The 21234-nt window shown below is 32.5% G+C and overlaps 2 protein-coding genes across 6 annotated transcripts; one reads left to right on the top strand and one right to left on the bottom strand.

Moving 5' to 3' along the window:
• Positions 1-335: 335 nt before the first annotated feature.
• LOC132714779 (cilia- and flagella- associated protein 210-like) lies at positions 336-12872 on the bottom strand. Its single transcript, XM_060697697.1, has 9 exons — positions 12713-12872; positions 11660-11883; positions 11090-11263; positions 5688-5893; positions 4938-5148; positions 4352-4437; positions 3133-3325; positions 2382-2546; positions 336-2120 (listed from the first exon to the last, which is right to left on the bottom strand). Exons 1-9 carry the CDS (start codon positions 12753-12755, stop codon positions 1767-1769), a joined length of 1656 nt encoding a protein of 551 aa, XP_060553680.1. The 5' UTR covers positions 12756-12872; the 3' UTR covers positions 336-1766.
• On the top strand, positions 12870-20299 carry LOC132714780 (pyridoxal phosphate phosphatase PHOSPHO2-like). Of its 5 annotated transcripts, none has more exons than XM_060697699.1 (2): positions 12870-12942; positions 18535-20298. In XM_060697699.1, the coding sequence occupies exons 1-2, from the start codon at positions 12940-12942 to the stop codon at positions 19318-19320; spliced, it is 789 nt and encodes a 262-aa protein (XP_060553682.1). In that variant the 5' UTR covers positions 12870-12939; the 3' UTR covers positions 19321-20298. The 5 variants fall into 5 exon arrangements, with proteins under 5 accessions (XP_060553682.1, XP_060553683.1, XP_060553684.1 ...); XM_060697700.1 differs by lacking the exon at positions 12870-12942 and adding an exon at positions 13051-13152 and having other exon boundaries at positions 18535-20297; XM_060697701.1 differs by lacking the exon at positions 12870-12942 and adding an exon at positions 13083-13119.
• The last annotated feature ends 935 nt before the right edge of the window (positions 20300-21234 follow it).

Below are 21234 nucleotides of genomic sequence, written 5' to 3' on the forward strand. Positions count from 1 at the left end.
CACAGTTGTTTGTTGTACAATATTCTTGCTAAAAATAGCTGGAAAGGTATACTATCCTTGAACTCTTTGGTTTATACTGAATTTATTTTAGTTTGTGTAAGGAAGCTGCAAGCTTATTAACACACTTTCGTATCCATTCCTGGAACCAACCAGTACTGAGCAATGAGTGAAAAGTTTCTTGCTAAAGAAAACAATAACCTGCCCCTCACGGGGTTTGAACCCATGCAGCTTTCAATCATTATATTACTAGTCTGATGCATTAACCACTTGTCTATTACGCCTTTGAACTCTTTGTAAGGGTGTAGTTCAAATAAGGACAAAATGCACAAAAAAAATAAAGCTGTAAACTTTTATTTTATATCAATACATCGAAATAAACAACGCCAGAGGCAACATTCACAGTAACACATGATACAACAACTTTATCACAGATAGAAATGTAAAATACCTTTAAAAATACTCCATAATAACACATAACTGTCTCCGTACTAGTAAAATGTTTCAACTATAGATGATTTACTACTTTTCATTAATATATTTTATTTTCTTTGTACACAAATAACCAGTCAACTTTCATCTCTCAATACAGCATTCAAGCGACACTAGACATTCAAGATTGACATTAATTTATTACATATCAGTTGAGGAAAGGAATGAAGGGAAAAAAGACGACCCAACATTTTATCAAGATGTTGGTCTATATATGTGTCAGTACCAAGAATGCTTTCATGATCACGAAAACTTTCCTGTGATAAAATAAAAGAACTGTGCAGTTTTATTAAGTCTTTATAAAGACTGGACAGTTTATATGGCTGTGTATTTATAAGCAGTTGCTATATATCTTCGGGATATATGAGCTTGCAAAAGTTTGTATAGCCATATAAGCTATAAAAAATCTTTATAACTAATACTGCATGTTTGTTATGTCGCTTTTCATTGGATAATTGTGACATTTATATAGTTTTATATATACGGCTGCTGTCAATTTATGAAGAAATCTCCCCTTTTTATCTAAAAAGAAAATTTGCTGTATTATAAATTTGTTATAAATTTTCCTGACATAACATATGACCATATATAAACGATTGTTTGCAATATAACCCTTGCCTAGTGGCTTGGGCTATATTTCCAACCAACCGTTTATATAGGACCATATAACCTGTCAAAAATCTTAATAACTTTAAATATCATGAAATAAGAACAACAGGATGGATTATTGGTGAAAATAATTCAAATCACTACATGTGAGGTTATCAGGTTTACAAGAATCAGAAAGAAATATCATGCAAAGAATACATATCAGACTTTGGTAAAGTCCCTTTACTTTATATATAACCTCTCTTTGTATTTGAAACACTTTTAATAACTTTGGTAGAAGAAAACTACAGCTAACCAATATAAGGTATACCTGTAATTAACCAGTTTATTGTTAGGCATTTAAAATACTCACTGACTTAAGATAGTCGTCAATTATAAATATACACTAGCTCACTTAATGTCATAACTTTCATACAAAATTGATAAATGCATTTGTAAAACAATTACATTTTTATCTAAAATTTGGTAAAATATTGTGTATGTATGAAGAAGTGAAATACAGAAAATATAAAATTCACCATGATTTATCTATTTGTAACATTCAACAAATTTAATACCAGTAATAAGAATATTCTTAAAACATTGTTCTTTCAAAAAAGAAACCATATATTAAAACAGTTCTTTACATTTTTCTTTAAATACAAAACATAATTATATTCATCATTAAACTACCAAACAAATCCGAGTCTTTTCTTAGTTTTCACGTCATTCTGGTTCTGTTTTGTTTCTTCAGTTGAGTCCCTCTGATAATGAGGCATCTGTTTTCCTGATTTGTCCATAACCATGTAACTTGGTCTTATACCTCCCTTACCATCGAAAACTGGACCCGCACCGCCACCATGGCCGCCCCTTGCAGCTTTACGAAGTGGATACGTGTTTCTACCACCTTTCTCACAATGATCAATTACTTTGCTAGCATACTCTTGGAACTGTGATTCCTCAACGGCAAGTAACTCTACATTGGCCTTGTCTAAAGCTAGATTTTGTTGTTTCTCTTCAAATTCTTTATTCTTACGCATATCCTGAAGAAGAAAATCAAACAAAAATGTAACCTGGATATTTCACTGATTTAATTAAATAAAGACTTTAGAGATGAGATTTGTTCTCATGATAACAAGTCATTCAATGGGCTGTGATGGACTAAATTCATTTGCTCAAAAAAAGGTCAAATTCAATTTAATCTTCTTAAATGTCTTGACCCATGAGGATCATTGTGCCATAGCATAAAGGCAATCAATTTAAAGTTATTTACAAAGGTGCAAAAAAAATCAGGTAACACTTACTTGTTGATCTAAATGGAATCTTGCTACTCCTCTATTTTCGTCAAACTTTCTTGTGCGTTTTTCCTCTTCATTACGTCTGAAGATCTCATCAGCAGCTTGTCGTATACGGATTGTCTCCAGTTCTTGACGTCTCTCTTCCTTCTTCTTTTGTTCCGCCTCTTTCATCTAGAAAATAGACATACCATAAAACATGTAAGACAACACAATGGAAATGCTCCATTTATAAAAATTATAATGTGACTTTCAAAATTAGCTGGCTCAGAGGGAAATCTATAATTTCAGACATAAGTGAGCACCTATGAAGAACCTCCTACCTTTTGTAAGCTAGCTAGATACTACTAGATTCCTAACATGAAAGAGTTCGTGTCTATGGCTGAACCCACACAAACAGTGATTAGGGGCGAATGATTATAAGTTAGGGACCATAACAAGTCAACCACAAAAGCTCTATTTCAACTGAAAATTAACATTTTTGTGACTTAAGATTATTCATGTCACAAATAGATACTGCATATTTTCCTGTCTTTAGTGCACAAGGTAGTCAGATTATGTAAGAATTTCAAATTTTATGTTTTTATGCTTTTGAACCTCAGTTGAGTTCCTTTAACGAAACAATTATGTTATTATGTTTTCAACCTGAAACTTCATCCTGAATAGTTAAAATCTGTACACAATTTCTACATACCCAATATTTTTTATCTGCCATAGTTGTAATGAATACATTATATAAAGGGAAGTGGTGAAGATTTACCTGTAAATGTCTATGTTCAGCCTGTGATTGGATCGCCACTTTCATCTTAGCTTCCTTTTCTGCCTCTTCCTTTGCTCTCTTTTCTTCGGCTTCCTGTACTGCCTCACGTATACGCTCATCTTCATCATCCAGTTTCTGCTTGAGTTGAGCTCCCAACTTCTCACGGATAGCTTCAAGCTGACGCTGTTTCTCTCTGATATTATAATGATAATAATAATGATAATATACGATATTATAATGATAATATATGATATTATAATGATAATATATGATAATATAATGATTATATATTATATTATAATGATAATATATGATAATATATGATAATATAATGATAATATATGATAATATAATGATAATTTATGATATTATAATGAAAATATATGATATTATAATGATAATATACAATTAATTCTCACATGGTTCCTACTATTTCCAAATATAAAGAAGATTTAGCATTTGAGTGAGTGAATACACGATATAAACACAGTTTTTAGAAAGGATTTATGTAATCATAATGTAAAATATACCAACAATAAACAAACTTATCATATGTTTCCTGGAAACGTAAAAGGCTTTTATGATTTATAATGTGCCTTTCTGTACATTAAGTTGTTAGACCAGTAAAAGAAAGTTAATAATTATGTTTGACCAACAAAAAAAATGCCTCAAATGTTGGAAATATGTACATGTATAATAATTATCAATAAATAGTAACAATTCCAACAAAAATACTCTAAATTATTGTCATATTTAGATATCAAAGAATATTACATTCTTTTATATTTTCAGTGAAATACTAAAATTAATCAGGAATATAAAAGAAATCCAAAATATAACAGCTTGAATTCAATGAAATACAGATTTTTTTTATATTAGGGACTGACAAACTTTGTGCTATAGATAGTTATTTATCAACTGTTTCCAGAGTGGTTTCTAAATAATAATAATAATCATAAAAAAAGAGTAATAATCATCATGAAAAGTTGCATTCTATTACAGCAAGTAACAATGAAAAGACATTTTTCCACATGTGGCTAATAAGCTATATTTAATTCTAATGAGTCATGACCATTTGATAAAAAAACTATAAAAAAAACCACTAAATATCCTATAATTTGTTTACTCCTACTCAAGCATTTGGTCAGTTTAAAAGCAAAGACAATATTTTTTCTCACTGACTGAAGTATATCTAAGAAAACTATATATCTAGACTTACGCGTGAAGATGTTTTTCTTTCTCTGCACGGAGTTTCATCATCTTCCTCTTAGCAGCTGCAAACACCCGACATTCTTCATCTTCTTCCTATATGTCAGATATTAAATGTGTTAAATAACAATTACCATACATTATCCGCAGTCAAAGACCTTATCTTTGTCATTTATAAATACTAAACAAAACTTTACCTTAATTCAAGAAAAGATTATCAAATAATTTATTGTGTGTTTCCTTATATAGCAGGGATAAATATCTATCTAAATCATGTACAATTTTCAGAGATGTTTAGATAATATACTTTAAGACTTACTGTACTGACAAGTTTATTTATTTCGTTTGGATTTAAGTCTCATTGACACTGTTAAGGTCATATAGCAACTTCCCAGCTTTACTGAGGAGAATTGCCTCAGGTGCCTCTTCGTTACTAATTTCAGGCTCAAGTTATCACTTGAGTAGAACCACAAACCTTTTCAGATTCTAGTAATTTAAATAACATTTCTGAATTAATTGCAGTTTTATCATGTGACGAATAACACACTTTTACAAATGATATGGTGAAAGCGCAAAATATGAAATTGAAATCTTACATCTTCTTGATTCTCCTGTAATTTTTTCAGAGCTGTACGCTCCATTATCTGTTTACGATTATCATCCATGAGCTGTTGTTTCTCATCACGCCTGATCAACTCGAGACGTTCTTTCTCTAATTTGTTCTGTATTGCGAGCTTCTGTAGCTCCTCACCCTCGATGTTGTCTTCCATCCTAGCCTTGTCTTTAAGCTTGTGATGGTCCATTATCCTGACAAACACAAAAAAGATTCAAATTAACTCTTACCACAATAAATATATCTTAAATGGATATGTCAACCTTTCAATATGGACAAAACTATTCATCACTTTTTGGGAAATTTTCAAACAATGTACACACTGTCAATAGCAAACAATGCAGACCATGATCAGATAGCATGGATGTGTCAGTTGATTTTAGACTGCTCTGATTGCATGGGTAGAATCAGTTGCTGTCTCAGCAGACTAAGGAATAAGTATCTAACAAGTTCAACTAGGGTTTATCATAATTTATCTCATTAATTCATAAAGCAAAAGAATAAATCTATGAATTAATGCATAATTATCATCTGATTATTTTTTTGAACAAAAAATATTTATGAACCTAACTTCCTGAATGTCAATAACAGTAAACATTGAAACATTCATTTTCTGTATCTTACTGGATGAGTTTGTATGTTCACTTTAATTCATCTATTCTAATGCTAAACACTGATTTCAGGACACAATACAGCTTTCTTATAAGGGAAAAACACTGATAACTTGACATACTGTGCTTTAAGGAATCCCTGGTTTTCTGCAGCAGCTATAATTCTCTCTGCAGCTTTGGTCTGGTCCAATCTGATAGCCTCTTCATACTCTCTCTGGGCAATTTCTAGCCATTCTTTGTCCTTTCCGTGGCTTGCCTGTTCCTTCAGACGTTTAAGCTCCAGTTGGGCCTCACGTTCCTTCAATACCTCTGTCAGCATTAGAGCACTCTGCAAATTGGTAAAAGAAAATGAATAACAATATTATCAACCAACTTTAATGAGTGCTGCATAAATTTTATCAATGTTTATTTTTCATGTCATATGATGAATGTGTCTTCCTGTACGAAATTTTCTGCACGGAAATGGGGCGGAATTCAAAGGCAGATTCCGCCCAGAAATTTAAATTCTCCCCCGAATATACAAGTGTTAAACCATTTGCTTTTGGCACGGATTCCGGCCGGATTCCAGGCGGAAATGGAACGGATTCTGGGCGGAATTGGGACGAAATATGCAAATGAGTTGGGGCGGAATTTTGAAGTGGAATCTTGGGGCGGAATTTTGAAGCGGAATTTTGGGGCGGAACCTTGGGGGCGGAATTTCGGAGCGGAATTGTCAAACAAGATTCTGGGCGGAATTCTGTGACAGAATTCAGGGGGCGGAATTTTATGAGTTTATCATAATCACATATTTTGGGATAAAATTATCAATAATGTATCACATTAAATTTTCTTTCACAAAATTTAATAAAAAAAATATCATATCCTTTAGTCCAAATACAGAATAGAATACCCTACATTCACTATAACACAAACAGTTTTTTTCTAGTTGCAGGTTTTGGAATCTTAGAATCCAACACTTTGTTGTTGGTTTTTTGCAATTATTTTGCTGGAAGTGTTTCAATCATAAATTTGTTTCAAATGTTTCTTATTATTTAAATTACTATTTCTTTAATCCATGTCTGTTTTAAGTCCACTGCCTGTGTTTCCTAGAACTTCTTGTGGTTGTGCTCACCTTTAATAATAAAATTCATAATTAATTAAACAAATATTTTGTAATGAATTGAGCCATGTCATGACAAAACCAACATAATGGGTTTGCGACCAGCATGGATCCAGACCAGCCTGCGCATCCGCGCGGTCTCATCAGGATCCATGCTGTTCGCTTACAATCCCTATTACAAGTAGAGAAACTGATAGCGAACAGCATGGATCCTGATCAGACTGCGCTGAGGCGCAGGCTGGTCTGGATCCATGCTGGTCGCAAACCCATTATGTTGGTTTTGTCATGACATGGCTCAATTATGTTTTATTGCATAATTATATGCAGTTATATATTATATTTTTTAATAATATCAAATTTTATGTTTCAACAGTATTAAATATTTACTATGCTTATAAAGCATATTCAAAAATAGTAAAGCAACACAGAATCAGCTATTCAAGTGTACAAGTGTTTAAGAATTGCTCTGTATAAGAATTAACTGACTGCTTTATGTGTGACACTATTTAATACTGGTTATTCTTTTTTCAAGGAAAGATGTTGAATAGTTAAGTATAGAGATTTAAAAATATACCTTTTCAGGATTAATAGTCTGCACATCATTATTAAACACCTGGCATCTCACAGTCAGCACTTAAGTCCCTGAGCAGCCTACAAATTATGAGTGTAAAATGTAATTTTAGATTGTTCCATAGGAGAGACAACACAAACATGTAAAATAATAAATGATTATGATGACCCTGTTCAACTGTACAAAACTACTGATTGTACCAGTTAGTCCTATTTAATCAAATTCATTTAATTTGTGTAATTTCCAGGAAATGCAAAAGATATACTTACATGCTATTTATACAATATAGATTTACACAACCATTATATATTAACAAAAAAATCATTGAATAATTTTAACTTGCAAATTATACATGTATTAAAGATTTAAAACAATTATCAGAAAAAAACAAACAAATGTATGAAGTTGAAAATACTAAAACAACAATGACCTCTTGTTACAAATTTTAGTTGGCTACTTAGTATTGATACTGTCGTCATATAAAATTAATGTAACTAAAAGTTAATAATTACCTGATTATGTTATACATCTCCTTGTCCCAATTGTTATCATACCAATTACTTTAACACTTTGAGATCTTAAACAAAACTTTACTCCAAAATTGTTAAAATATCAAGTACATCCTCCACTCTTTTTGCTGACCCAGATATCTTAGAATTCAAAATTCACAACAGTTTACTGTATAATGGACCGGCCCATCATTATGTAAAACAGGGTTAATTTACTCATCATCTTAACTTTCATTCATTGAATGTAAAAGAAATATCAAATAACAAATAGATATATATAAATTTTAAAAAACAATTACAAATTTTTGTACAAAAAAATTGCAATATGTCCTAGACAAATTCTACATATGCAATTTATAATGTTATCTCTCCCCAAAATAATAACATGGAACAGCCTGATCTGTTGGAATGACCAGTCATGCGAAGATGATGGGAAACTGCTGGTCAGTAGAGTTTTATCAGAGCTCTGATCTGTGTAGTGTAAAATCTGTGTGAATATAATCTCAGTGAGAATATACATTGTAGTATTTATTTGCCTACAGTAAACAAGTAGAGATTTTGATGCTAAAGCATCAAGTCGCCGGATAGAAATATGATTGCATTATCATAATAAATAAAAGAAAATATCAGTTTAATTGTTCGAGTATAAAGAAAAGAAGAACAATAAGTTGAGTAATGTTTATTCAGAAACACGTTTTCACGTACTTGCCACAATTATATCTTTCTTGCTATAAACTTTGTAAAAGAGTTTAATGCAATAGATTCATGTTATGTTATAATAAAACATCATATTTGAAGCAAACTTGCTGAGCAATTTTGTCAAGAAACTGTTATCATTATTAAATAAGGAAGTACTGTTTGGCAATATTTACCCGAGACTCAATAATTTTCGGGATCTGTTTCGTTAGCTTACATAACTTATTATGATTAATGTTTAATCGTGTGTTTTATTTATAGCACTTTTTTATTTCATAATTTTGATAAATGGTCAAGTTTTGCAAAATACAAAAAGTATTATAAAAGAAAACATAAAAAAATCACTTTATCGAACCTACAGTCTTCAATTTGAAACTAACTTAGAATCTAACACCTTGTCATCGAGGCTTGTAAAGCAAGTGATATGATTATAATTCTACTTGTAATTCTACTTTATACATATACCGTTGTACCATACTGAATCCCATAATTACCGACAAATTATTACCGATCATCGAATATTTGCAAAGTGACTATGAAAATATATATGCTTAATTATTGCATAAAACAATGCAATTCTACTATAAAAGTGGTGTCTGCATAAAAAAAATATTCTTATGCACTATCGAAAAAATATATTATTTAGCTGATCGTATGTAGTTAACGTTTAATTGCCTTCCAGTGCGATAAACTATCAACACAAAGATAGTTTATTAGTTTTCTCTGTGTATCCAATACGATTCCGGCCCCTCCTGTCATACACAAAATTCTTCTTCTTCTTCCAATACTGTACATAACCCAATCTGGGGCATTGACGTACAGGGTTACTTTGATTTGCACTTTTATCAGCTGCAAACCATTCACAGGTTACCTGTAGCCATTCGTTACTATTAATAGATTTTATAACGGTAACATACAACGTGTAGTCACGTGATTCTGGGAGAAGCTGTTTATGATAAATAAGATAAAAAAAGAATAGAATAGGTCTCATAACGTAAAAACAACCAGATAATTTAAAAAGTGTCATTTCAAATATCATGCATGATTTGTTTATCATAAAATAGCAACACCTGACACTTTGAAAAAAAGGAAAAACATCCATAAATTCAATGACTTATCCATAGGGATACGTCATTAATTCAATTTATAAAAATTGTAATGTTGCTTTTTACGATGTCAATATTTGAATATTTCATTTCATTGAGCAAGATTATTGTATGTTTGAATTTTTGAGATTACTGAAAACAATTGTAGTCTTTAATTGTTCAGTAATTGTTGTGCTTTTATTTCCAGATTTTAATGCCTGCTCCTACCATAGGTATAATATTAAACTGTTACAAATATAGTCGCCGGTTTCTACCGGCGACTAATAAAAGCAATTATTGGGCATATTGGTTGATCAATTTTATATAGATTAAAAGGGCATTATATATGAGATTATTTCATGCACTGTTTTGTTTTGTTTATTTTTTTTATAACAAAATCATGAATTCTTAGAATTTAAAATGGCAAGCACACTTATAATCTTGTCCCTATGTGACTGCCCTATATTCTATAGTATATTCAAATTTAAAAAGCATTCTTATTTTAATGTTGCTTTTAGATGATGTCCTCAAATCATATTTAAAATTCATAATACAGTAAATGTATTATAATACAAGCTGTATGAAAAATCTTTATATAATATAAACTTAAGCATTTTGGAGGTGAATGTTTTCAAATTCTACACTAAGATTATTACAGTTGTTTTTCAGTACAAAAAATATAAATTAGTCTGACAATATATTATTAATGCCACATTTTTTATCTAAAAAGAAGGCCTATTTTAATGTCTAAAAAAATAATATATTAATTCTAAAAATACACCTGTAATTATTGGTTCAGCAAAAAAAATAAGTACAGTAGGTAAAATTTCAATGTCTGCAAGTGCAAAAACAGGAGTACAATTATGATTTGGACATCTTATATGTGAAATTCTGTTCAAGAAAAATGTTTAAGTATAGAATTCCGCCCGTAGTGAAGACTATTCCTACCCAAAAAAAATTTCAAAGTTGAAAATTCTGTCCAGGATGAAATGTTTAAGTATAAATTCTGCTCAAAATAAAATTCCAGCCGGAATTTTTCTAGTTTTCCGCCCAGAAAAGTGAACAAAATATTTTTCTTGTGAGACAGAATGGCACGGATTTTGCTTTTCCGTCCCTTGTCCGCCCAGAAATCACTGATTCCGTGCCAATTCCGTGCCAATTCCGCCCAGAATCCGTGCCAAAATTTCGTACAGGTTAAAATTTTTCCTACCTGGTTAGCAATAGTTCCATGTCCACTCAAATATGAAGTTTTTGAGTCATGAAATTAACTTACATTTAAATGAAAAAGTTGCAACAACACCAAAATTATTGAAGTATTTTTCTAAAGGATCTGTAGCAATCTAAAGAAGAATAAAAACCACTGTATTTTCCATGTCCTAATGTGACGGCATGTAAACACTTTCAGTTTTGCAAACTGTACAGATTCTTGATATGTATGATATGTATAAGTAAAACTACAATGATGAACTAATTTTATTACATATCTCAATGGTTTTCAAGACATGCACAAAAAAGTGCTTATATTTTTTAACAGGTTCTTAGAAAGTTCTAAACTGTTACTTACATGGAATCCTTTCACTCTATCAGTTTGGTAGTACTGTTGTGTTTTAGCCTTGTCTATGGCTTCTTTACGTTGTTGTGCCTGAAATTTAGCTTCCTCCAAATCAATCTGTACTTTCTCTGCCTCTTCCTTTGCCTCACGCAATTTTCTGGCTTCGAGTTTACGCTGCCTTTGACCCTTTAATATTAAAAAGAATCCAATGTAAAAAAGAGCATATTTTTTGTTAAAAAAATGAACATTAATCTGAATGTCATAGAATTAAATGAATACAGACAGTATAAGCTCTACATAACAACACCCTTTGGAAAACAACGATTTTGGCTGTTGCTGCAAAATTTTGCTCTTCAGAGAATAAATATATAGTAAACTCTTACTTTGGAAGAACTGATACTGTTTGTGTCAAGAAATAATTCTGCAGTTCTGCAGAACATGTACATTATACTGCTTCAAAATCGTTATCGATTTATCATTACACTAAGCAGAATTTACAACTGTGTATTTAGAGAATTATCCCTGGTTCCAAACAAACTTAAAGAATTAAATTCTAAAGATACTATTTATGTTAAAACCTACAGCTATAGTATTCCCCCAGTGTTGGACAACTTCCTTTGACTTGTTCTTTCTTTCCTCTCTCTCTTCTCGAATTTTTCTCAGTCTCTCTTCTTCAATTTGTTTCCTGTGCAGCTGTGTTTGGATGCGGTCCCAGTCAGATTTGGACAGTATAGTAACTTGTCGTAAATCATGACTGTCGGGATATTGAGGTCCTCCTTCATGCTGTGGTGGTGCTTCAGGGGTGCCTGAAAAAAGTAACAAATCATTGTTATAATAATTGTCAATTTATAAAACTATGACATTGCTTTATATTGTAATTAAAAAAGTACACGTGTAATTAAAATGTCTTTAGGGCTCCCCTATCTGTCATACAATGTATCTAGCCACAGTCTCAAAATATTCTGAAACAATAATGGTAGCTACCCTGTAAATCTATCCCTGCTTTTATGTTTTATAACTGTGCATACTGTACTTTTACTCTGTTTTTTTCGTCCTTCTGTAACATATTTTACTTCTAATAAACTGCTCCCCATCTGTCTCCTAATAATGTCAAACCTCTCATGGTGATTTAAACATCCTGTCATATTTGGAAATCAATTGTTGGACTGACTGATTTAAAAATATGGGGCCTATTGAGCCCCACTTTTCCTACAACACCCCTCCATTAATGTTCGAAAATGGACAGCATTTTTCAATTTCTGACATGCGTAATCATTGCGTACCAGTAAAGTTCATTTTATTCTATTTGTCTGACTTACATTGGTAAGTTAGGCATTTCATGTAGTCATTATTATTATAGCTCTAATCAGTAATACTCATCAGCTCATTACTTGATGACTTTGTGTACTTTAATTTTATTGAAAGTTCGTTGAAAATCATTGCACTGTATCATTTCGATTTATTATTATAAACAACAATGAAAAGTTTGTTTAAGGATGCTGATAGCAAAATAACGAGACAATGATCAAACTGGATTAGGTGACACTGGGAGTTTCGGTAGTGAACAATAATGACAAATTGGTGGACAGAAAAGTGTGATAAAAATGATTGTGCGTTTAAAAACTGTTAAGTTACCTCGCATTTGACCCCTTCTTCGACCATGCATCACTGTCGCCATTGTCTGGCTCAATATTATTTGTGAAATAGGAAGGACAACAGGCACAATCTCACAGGAAATAGTATATCTGTTGTCAAGCAAAACAACACAAGTAGCTAACTGTACGTCATTTCCGGTTATCGTGAAATTTACGAGTTGTGCAAATAACTACTAAGTATTGTATTATAAACATATTTAACGCCTCATGGTATGAATATGTATTTCATATTTAATAAAAACCCAAGCATTTGATAGTAAATTAATGTAGCCCGTTCAACAATAAGATAAGAATGATAAAATCTCTGGAAATTTTACCCAACCGAAAATATACCAATGCACCGTTTCCTGTGTCCTTGACCTTTTTATAAACATTTCCAATTAAGTTGTGAGCTGATAGATAAATTTACGTTGCCAGAAAGTAATTAAAGCATTCATATGAATGCATTATACAATAATTCCACGATTTTTCCTAATTTTAATTTGAATTTGTAATGTCTCCCTCTGTCAATCACTAGCTAAAAGAATTTAAACTATAATATGAAATTAGGCAAAGCCTATGAACGGGGAAGTCAGTAAAAAATCTTTTCATTTTTCCGTTTTAAAGGTGTCATTCGGTATTATATGTACTCACTTCCGTTTTCACTCGGAACACTCGACGATAATTATTAATCCGAAAAGTTGAGATATGTTACGTTATCGGAATACACCGCCTTTTATCATTGAGTTACATTGTAAATGGCGGCGCCTATTTAGAACTGACACTGAAAATTTCATTGATAGGTATAGAACTCTATATATTTTTTAATTGTTTTTTATTTGAATTTTCTTTTAAATATACACGTGTAGTCTATAGCCGGGCAAGCCAAAGCCCGGGCCCGCTTCGCGGGCCCGGACTTTGACTTCCCCGTATGACCAAAATAATTTTTTTACAGATCCAGATTATAGTATTAGAGCTCCAGACTGTTCACTGTATTTTGACCCTTAAACTGATTACCCGATACCAGACATTCCAATTTTTTTTTTTTTGCTTGTTGATCATTTTTAGGGGTTACTTATGTCACACCGACATAAGTAACCCCTTAGGCTTGTTTTTAGAGTTATTGCCCTTTGTTAATTTTCATACAATAGTTTTTGTTCGGGCCATTTCTCCTAAACTATAAAAGCTATGGACTTGAAATTTCAAAGGATAATATATCTCATTGGGAAATGCAGTGCACAAGAACCCGGTACGCTGTACTCAATAATTGTTTAGTTAGAGCGGGATCGGGCATTTCCGAACACTTAAGGTTCGCGGCTATAATAAGGAGCAGATGTCTAATTCCGAACTAATAATATCATGCAACATTGTCTGACCTTTAACCTTTCAAACAAGACAGATGGCATTTGCTCATGATATACAGTAAGAAGGAAAATCGTGCCAGAAAACCTCTTGTGACTGTGTGCATTCTGAACAGCGCGGGTCACCCAAACACAAACGGTGTCTATTTCCGAACATGACAGGCTTTTTAAAAATTACTCGTTTATTTAATTTCTTTTAATCTAAACAATTCAAGATAATTCATTCAATATCTCAAAACATATAACAACAATATTTGATTGTCTTCAACACACTCGGAGTATGAATGTGACCAGGGTCTTTCAAATAGAATGGTCTGGAGACGGACCAATTTTTACAAAAAAAGCTGTCTCAGTTGAGTCACATAATTGGGTTATCTACAGACCGTGATCTGGCATAGCACATCACCATTCAAAAATCAAATTATAATTTAATTATAAAGATAATGTTTTGTTAAATCAATAACACAATTACTAAAAACTAACTTTTACTACATTATATTATCAGTTTTTACTTTAAAAGTAACAATTTTATAGATTTACAATGTAATTAGGAATTTTTCATTCCCGGTGTCAAGGTAAAAATCTACTGCTCATATTTGAAAATAGGTCCGAGTTTCATGAGATTTTTTTTAATTTATGCATTGTTCAATGACAAAATAGAAATTGATTTTACAGAGAAAAGATGTTATTTAATTGTATCATGTAAAAATATTATAATATTTCATGATGTTATTTGGTTAAAATACACCAAAACAACACATATTTTTTTAAATCTTTACTAGTTTCGACTGTTGTCTTCATTAGAATAACGTACAAAGTATTTGACGTCACGTCCCTTAGGACGCCAACGTCAACGTGACAAAATTGCGCAAAAAAGTGAATGTAAAGTAATTAACAAATAGATATGGATCAAAAAGATACAGCAGGTATTGATAATAGAACTATATTTCTACAATATAAAGCAGATGATGTTATTTGCAAATATTTAATGTTTAATTTGGTGCATTTTCAAAATGGCGACGTTTATCGGCAAATATTCTGAACAAGCAATCTATGCTTTTTACAAGCGAGTCAGGCTGCACATTTACTTGAACTCCAGCAGGTGAAGCTTTTGGTGTATTAAGTTTTGAGCTGTAGATTGTCAATGGCTCCATTTTTGCTGTTTTCAGAACAATGTATCTATTTAAAGGGAAAAGGCCAGCATACTTAAATGCCAATATTGCGTTCTCAGTGGTGGCTGACCATTCCCAGGCGCCCTTAAATACTTGAGCAAAAGTCCTCTTCGTAACTGTATTAGGGATATTCTCAATTTGAAAATCTCTCACAGCCTGACTCCAGTTTTCTTTTAATACCCCGAAAACCCGAAGATCAAGCGGCTGTATCAAGTGTGAAGCGTGCTGAAGTAGACAAAATATGTGAATGCCATTTGCCTTACAAACATCCGACACATCTAAAGACACATGTGTTGAGTGGCCGTCAACCAATAGTAAGATCGGACGTTTGACTTGACACTTGTCTAAGTCAGGTATAAACACGTCTGTTATCCAGGTAAAAAATAATTCAGACTCCATCCACCCATTCGGAGAACGACCTATTGCAGCCTCCTGAGACCCTTCAAGAATATCAGCCCTCACACGCTCGCCGGGATATACAATCATTGGCTTAATGTAGTGTCCAATAGCACTAACACAGGCCAACACAATAATTTGAGTTTTATTACTACTTGTACAGTTATAAACATTTTTTTACCCCTTTCATGGCAATGATTCATCCACTTTTAGGAAAAAATGGAAACCCGCACTCGTCAGCATTATACAAACGAGACACATCAGACAACAGACATGAGTCATTCAACTCATTGTTTACAAAGATACAACCACGTGGCATGATCTATTTGAGATTTTTGATGGCGTTATCACTGCTTTTTGTTTTCTGAGCTGCATGGGTGCTCTTTCTGTCAGCTAAGGATGACGCTTGATGAAGCCCCTGTACCAATCTTTGCCTGGTCGATTGTCTTTAAAGGGCGTCTTATGACCATCATTATCAAGGATCTTCTTTACCGTGGTCAACAGTTCCTGCCTGGTCCTTCCATAGCCTATCCTGGACATGCTGACTGCCCATTCTGCCAGGCGGGTCTCCTCAGCCAGAGAGAGGACTGTGTGGGGACCTGTTTTGTTTGTTGCGTATCTTCCCTAAAACAAGTAGGAGTGTGTTATGAACAAGGCTGATAAACAATAGTGCACTGAGAACCATTTCATCAATGATAAAATTAATCTATTACTGTCATTTATATAACAATAATGATTAAACGACATTTAAATGGCATTTGAACAAATCAGATTACTAGCTAGAATTAGGAATTATATAAACTGGCCTGCTTTGTTCGCAAACTACAATGACCAGATGAAATGTACTTATTGATTCATAAAATTGTTCTAAATACCTTGATTTTATCATGCAGAGTCGTTTTCGGTATCCCGTACGACTTGGCCGCACAACTTAACGTTAGACTCCCACTCTGCACAAGCTTGGCAGCCTCGGCCAGCACATCTGGGGTATACAACTTTGCACCGATAGAACGGCTCATGTTACCTGTGAGATATGAATTAATTAATTAATTAACTTTTCATTCATTAACCAAGTTGTTCGATTGTTTGTTTAATTTATTTATTTATTTAGATCTATTTATTTATTTATAATTTACTAAAACTATTAAATACAAATTAGTCCTCTAGCTTTTTAATTGATGTTTGTGTTTTCTTATAATTTGTTCGGAATTAGACGCTCGGTTAAAAAGTGAGAGGGTATTTCCGAACAACCACGTGGCATGATCTACGTCTGTCCACTCTAGAACATACTAATTTAGATGGGTGGGGAAGGGATACATCTACATACTTTCATACATGTTTACATTTAGACACAAAATACGTAACTTGCATCGCTTATCTTAGTCAGCAGTCTCCTTAGCATGTACGGCTAAATATATGACAAAATTTATAGGACTTACCTTGATGATATCTTTTGCTTTTAAAGATGACAGGACAACCTTGGAATTGTAAACAACCGGAAGTAAATAATTATGTTCAAATATTTTGCGCAAAAATTTTTTTAAAAAACACAACCTTACCGTTATTCTTACGACCGCATATATATTGTTCAGAAATAGACATCGTTCGGCAAATGGAGACCTCGCTCTATTCAGTCTATTGCCCTTTTTTTAATTTTCTTACTTTACTTTTGTCCAGCCATTTCACCTAAACTATAAAAGTTATTGGCAGTAAGACTTGAAACTTTATAAGATGATTTATCACTAAATCTAATTGAGAAGTAAAGTGCACAAGAACCAGTACTCTGTAGATCATGATTTTAGAGTTATTGCCCTTTGTTAATTATAATACTTTATTTTTGTCCCGGCCAATTCTCCTACACTTTAAAAGCTATTGACTTGAAAGATCTCATTGAGAAAAGAACTTTTACCCTGCACTTCATGATTTTTGAGTTATTGCCCTTTGTTAATTTTCTTACGTAATAGGCACTCAGTTTAAATGCCACCTAAGTTAAAGGTACATGTACATTGTGAGAGCAGTGTTTATAAATAACCTATATTTAAGAAGAAAATGCATAAGTGACAGCTATACTGTTCATAAGGCGACACATCCGACTCGCGGAGTTCTAATACTAATCTATGCCTTAAATATAACAAAGGTGTCAGTATCATATTAATATAATTATTATCAGGTCCATAGCCTAGGATATTCACCGAAATCTTCATACTGTAACTGTTTTATTATATGAATAGAATTGAATACTAATTTCTTCATTTAATGGATCTAATAAAAAAAATTCATGTAAACAAGCCCTTAATAAGTGGACCACAGATGACAGAATTAAGTTTTCTCTGTGTTTTTTTGGCATTTGAATCAAGAATTTATTGCTTTGATGCTTCCATAATAAACACCAGATATGTAACATTTATGTAACATTTCAAAATGGTCAATAAGTACCCTAAATCCATGCTAATTCCACATCTTTTACATATGCCTCAATTAGCTTTTTAGTGGCTCAGAATTTTGTTGATAACTGACATTATTGAAATTTATAACTTTCCAAATCCCATATTTCTAGCATAAATTTTGACTGAAATATACTCCTTTTAGAAATAGGTAAAATTCCAGCATAGCCCATATTTTGTGATCAATTACTAAGTTTACTGTCTTTCTCGCAGCTCTTGTTGACAGATTTCTTTATAATAAAAGAAAATACTTTAAGGGTTAATTGAAGTATTTTTGAACAGAAAAAAACTACTTTAGTAATAGCCTTGCTATTTTCTAATTGTTTTATAAAGTGATAAAAATTGTGGTCTTTAACATTTCAGGTTGAAGTAACTATAAGATTTACCTTGAATTGACATGAAGATTTTATGTAATCAATGTATGATCCTTTACTCTAATTTATTTTTCAGATAAACATCATGTCTCTGGAGAAAACAAGGAAGATTTTGGTAGCCTTAGATTTTGACCATACTGTGATAGACGGCAACAGTGATATTCACATTACACACTTGTGTCCATCAGGCGAAGTTCCTGATGACATTAAAGAGAAGTTTAGCGAGACTGGATGGACTCACTACATGGGAGCAATATTTGAATATCTTTATTCTCACGGGCTGTATGAAAAAGATTTGAAGCAGTCTATAAATGAGATACCACTGACAGAGGGAATGGCGGAGCTCTTCAAATTCCTTGAACATGAATTGTTTGAGGTTATAATAATATCAGATTCAAATTCTATGTTTATTGATTATGCCATTGAAAAGAACAATCTTGGGAATGTTATAGATAAAGTTTATACTAATCCGGCAGAGTATGACCACACTGGTAAACTTACAATAAAGTTTTACCACACACAGGACTGGTGCAAACTTAGCACAGAGAACCTGTGTAAAGGTCATATACTGGAAGAACATGTTAAAAATGCTCAAGATAATGTTGAATTTAGTCATATACTATATGTAGGAGATGGGAGCAATGATTTGTGTCCTTCTTTAAGATTGGCGGAGAAAGATTTTGTGTTTCCAAGAAAACAGTACTCGCTATGGAAGAAGTTAAAAAAACTTGGTTGCCTTGACAATGAAGAAACTGACCTTGAACTTAAGGCCAAGATTGTGGAATGGTCTTCAGGAATAGAGGTTTTGGATGTTTGTAAACAATTAGAAAGAGAAAGATTTCAGCCTAAAGAGTCAAAATAATTTTGGAGTACAAATACTTTATTGATACGCATTATTTTCAATCTTTCCATGAACTTAAACAGGCTTTGCTCCATAGGAAATATTTGTTTTGAAAAGTCTCAAATTTTTTGTTTCTTGAAATTGTTTGCTATGATGTTAATTCATTTTGTTAGGCCAGTATTGTTACAAAATTTTTACAGGGCGATATTTTTTCTTGAGTATTCTGCTCTAATGGACATGGATCAGTTGTGGTAGTCATTTTGTTCTTCATTGTTGATCTCAAATTTACTGCCATACCATACATCAAACCTTGTCATAATGTTTTGCAGATATCAGAAAGTAGGGTTATTTAACATAATTATGAGTATAAGTAAAGGCCATGAAGTGAGAACTTTATAATTTAAACTACAAAGTGACTGACCTTAATGTCTTAATTGTGAAGAATTTAACTTGAAGCCTCTGCCATATAGGTCTGTTTGTAGGACCTGAATGTTCCCTGAAATCTTGATTTAAAAAAAAAAACAAACATGGTACCTGAATTGAAAGAATAATGTGTGTAAATTTCTGATAAAACAGGTTGCGCATGAGGGAAATCATCATTAAACATTCTTACAGCAATTGAATATTTCATAATGAAATGTTTTATTCTTTTTTTTTCATATATGATTAGTAGGCATTGAATAATAGAGACACGTTATGCTAAAACTCACCAGCTATGACCATAAGAATATGAAAACTACATGATTGTATAGTTTTTAGCTCGACTATTCGATAAGAATAAGTAGAGCTATTGCAGTCACCCGAGCGTCGGCGTCGGCGTAACCACTTATGTTAAAGTTTTTGTAATAGTTCAAATATTTTCAAAGTCCATTGACATATGGCTTTGAAACTTTGCACACTTGTTCACCATCATGACCCCATCCTGTAGACAGGAGGAGGTAACTCTATCAAGCATTTTGACAGAATTATGCCCCTTTTTCGACTTAGAATTTTACGTTAAAGTTTTTGTAATAGTTCAAATATTTTCAAAGTCCATTGACATATGGCTTTGAAACATTGCACACTTGTTCACCATCATGCCCCCAACCTGTAGACAGGAGGAGGTAACTATATTAAGCATTTTGACAGAATTATGCCCCTTTTTCGACTTAGAATTTACGTTAAAGTTTTTGTAATAGTTCAAATATTTTCAAAGTCCATTGACATATGGCTTTGAAACTTTGCACACTTGTTCACCATCATGACCCCATCCTGTAGACAGGAGGAGGTAACTCTATCAAGCATTTTGACAGAATTATGCCCCTTTTTCGACTTAGAATTTACGTTAAAGTTTTTGTAATAGTTCAAATATTTTCAAAGTCCATTGACATATGGCTTTGAAACTTTGCACACTTGTTCACCATCATGACCCCAACCTGTAGACAGGAGGAGGTAACTCTATCAAGCATTTTGACAGAATTATGCCCCTTTTTTGACTTAGAATTTACGTTAAAGTTTTTGTAATAGTTCAAATATTTTCAAAGTCCATTGACATATGGCTTTGAAACTTTGCACACTTGTTCACCATCATGACCCCAACCTGTAGACAGGAGGAGGTAACTATATTAAGCATTTTGACAGAATTATGCCCCTTTTTCGACTTAGAATTTACGTTAAAGTTTTTGTAATAGTTCAAATATTTTCAAAGTCCATTGACATATGGCTTTGAAACTTTGCACACTTGTTCACCATCATGACCCCAACCTGTAGACAGGAGGAGGTAACTCTATCAAGCATTTTGACAGAATTATGCCCCTTTTTCGACTTAGAATTTACGTTAAAGTTTTTTGTAATAGTTCAAATATTTTCAAAGTCCATTGACATATGGCTTTGAAACTTTGTAAACAGGAGGAGGTAACTGTATCAGGCATTTTTTTTACTATCAAGCACTAAGAA

The sequence above is a fragment of the Ruditapes philippinarum genome, unplaced genomic scaffold (genome assembly GCF_026571515.1).
Source record: "Ruditapes philippinarum isolate M1 unplaced genomic scaffold, ASM2657151v2 ctg626_1_1_1_1, whole genome shotgun sequence".
In the NCBI taxonomy this organism is placed as follows: domain Eukaryota; kingdom Metazoa; phylum Mollusca; class Bivalvia; order Venerida; family Veneridae; genus Ruditapes; species Ruditapes philippinarum.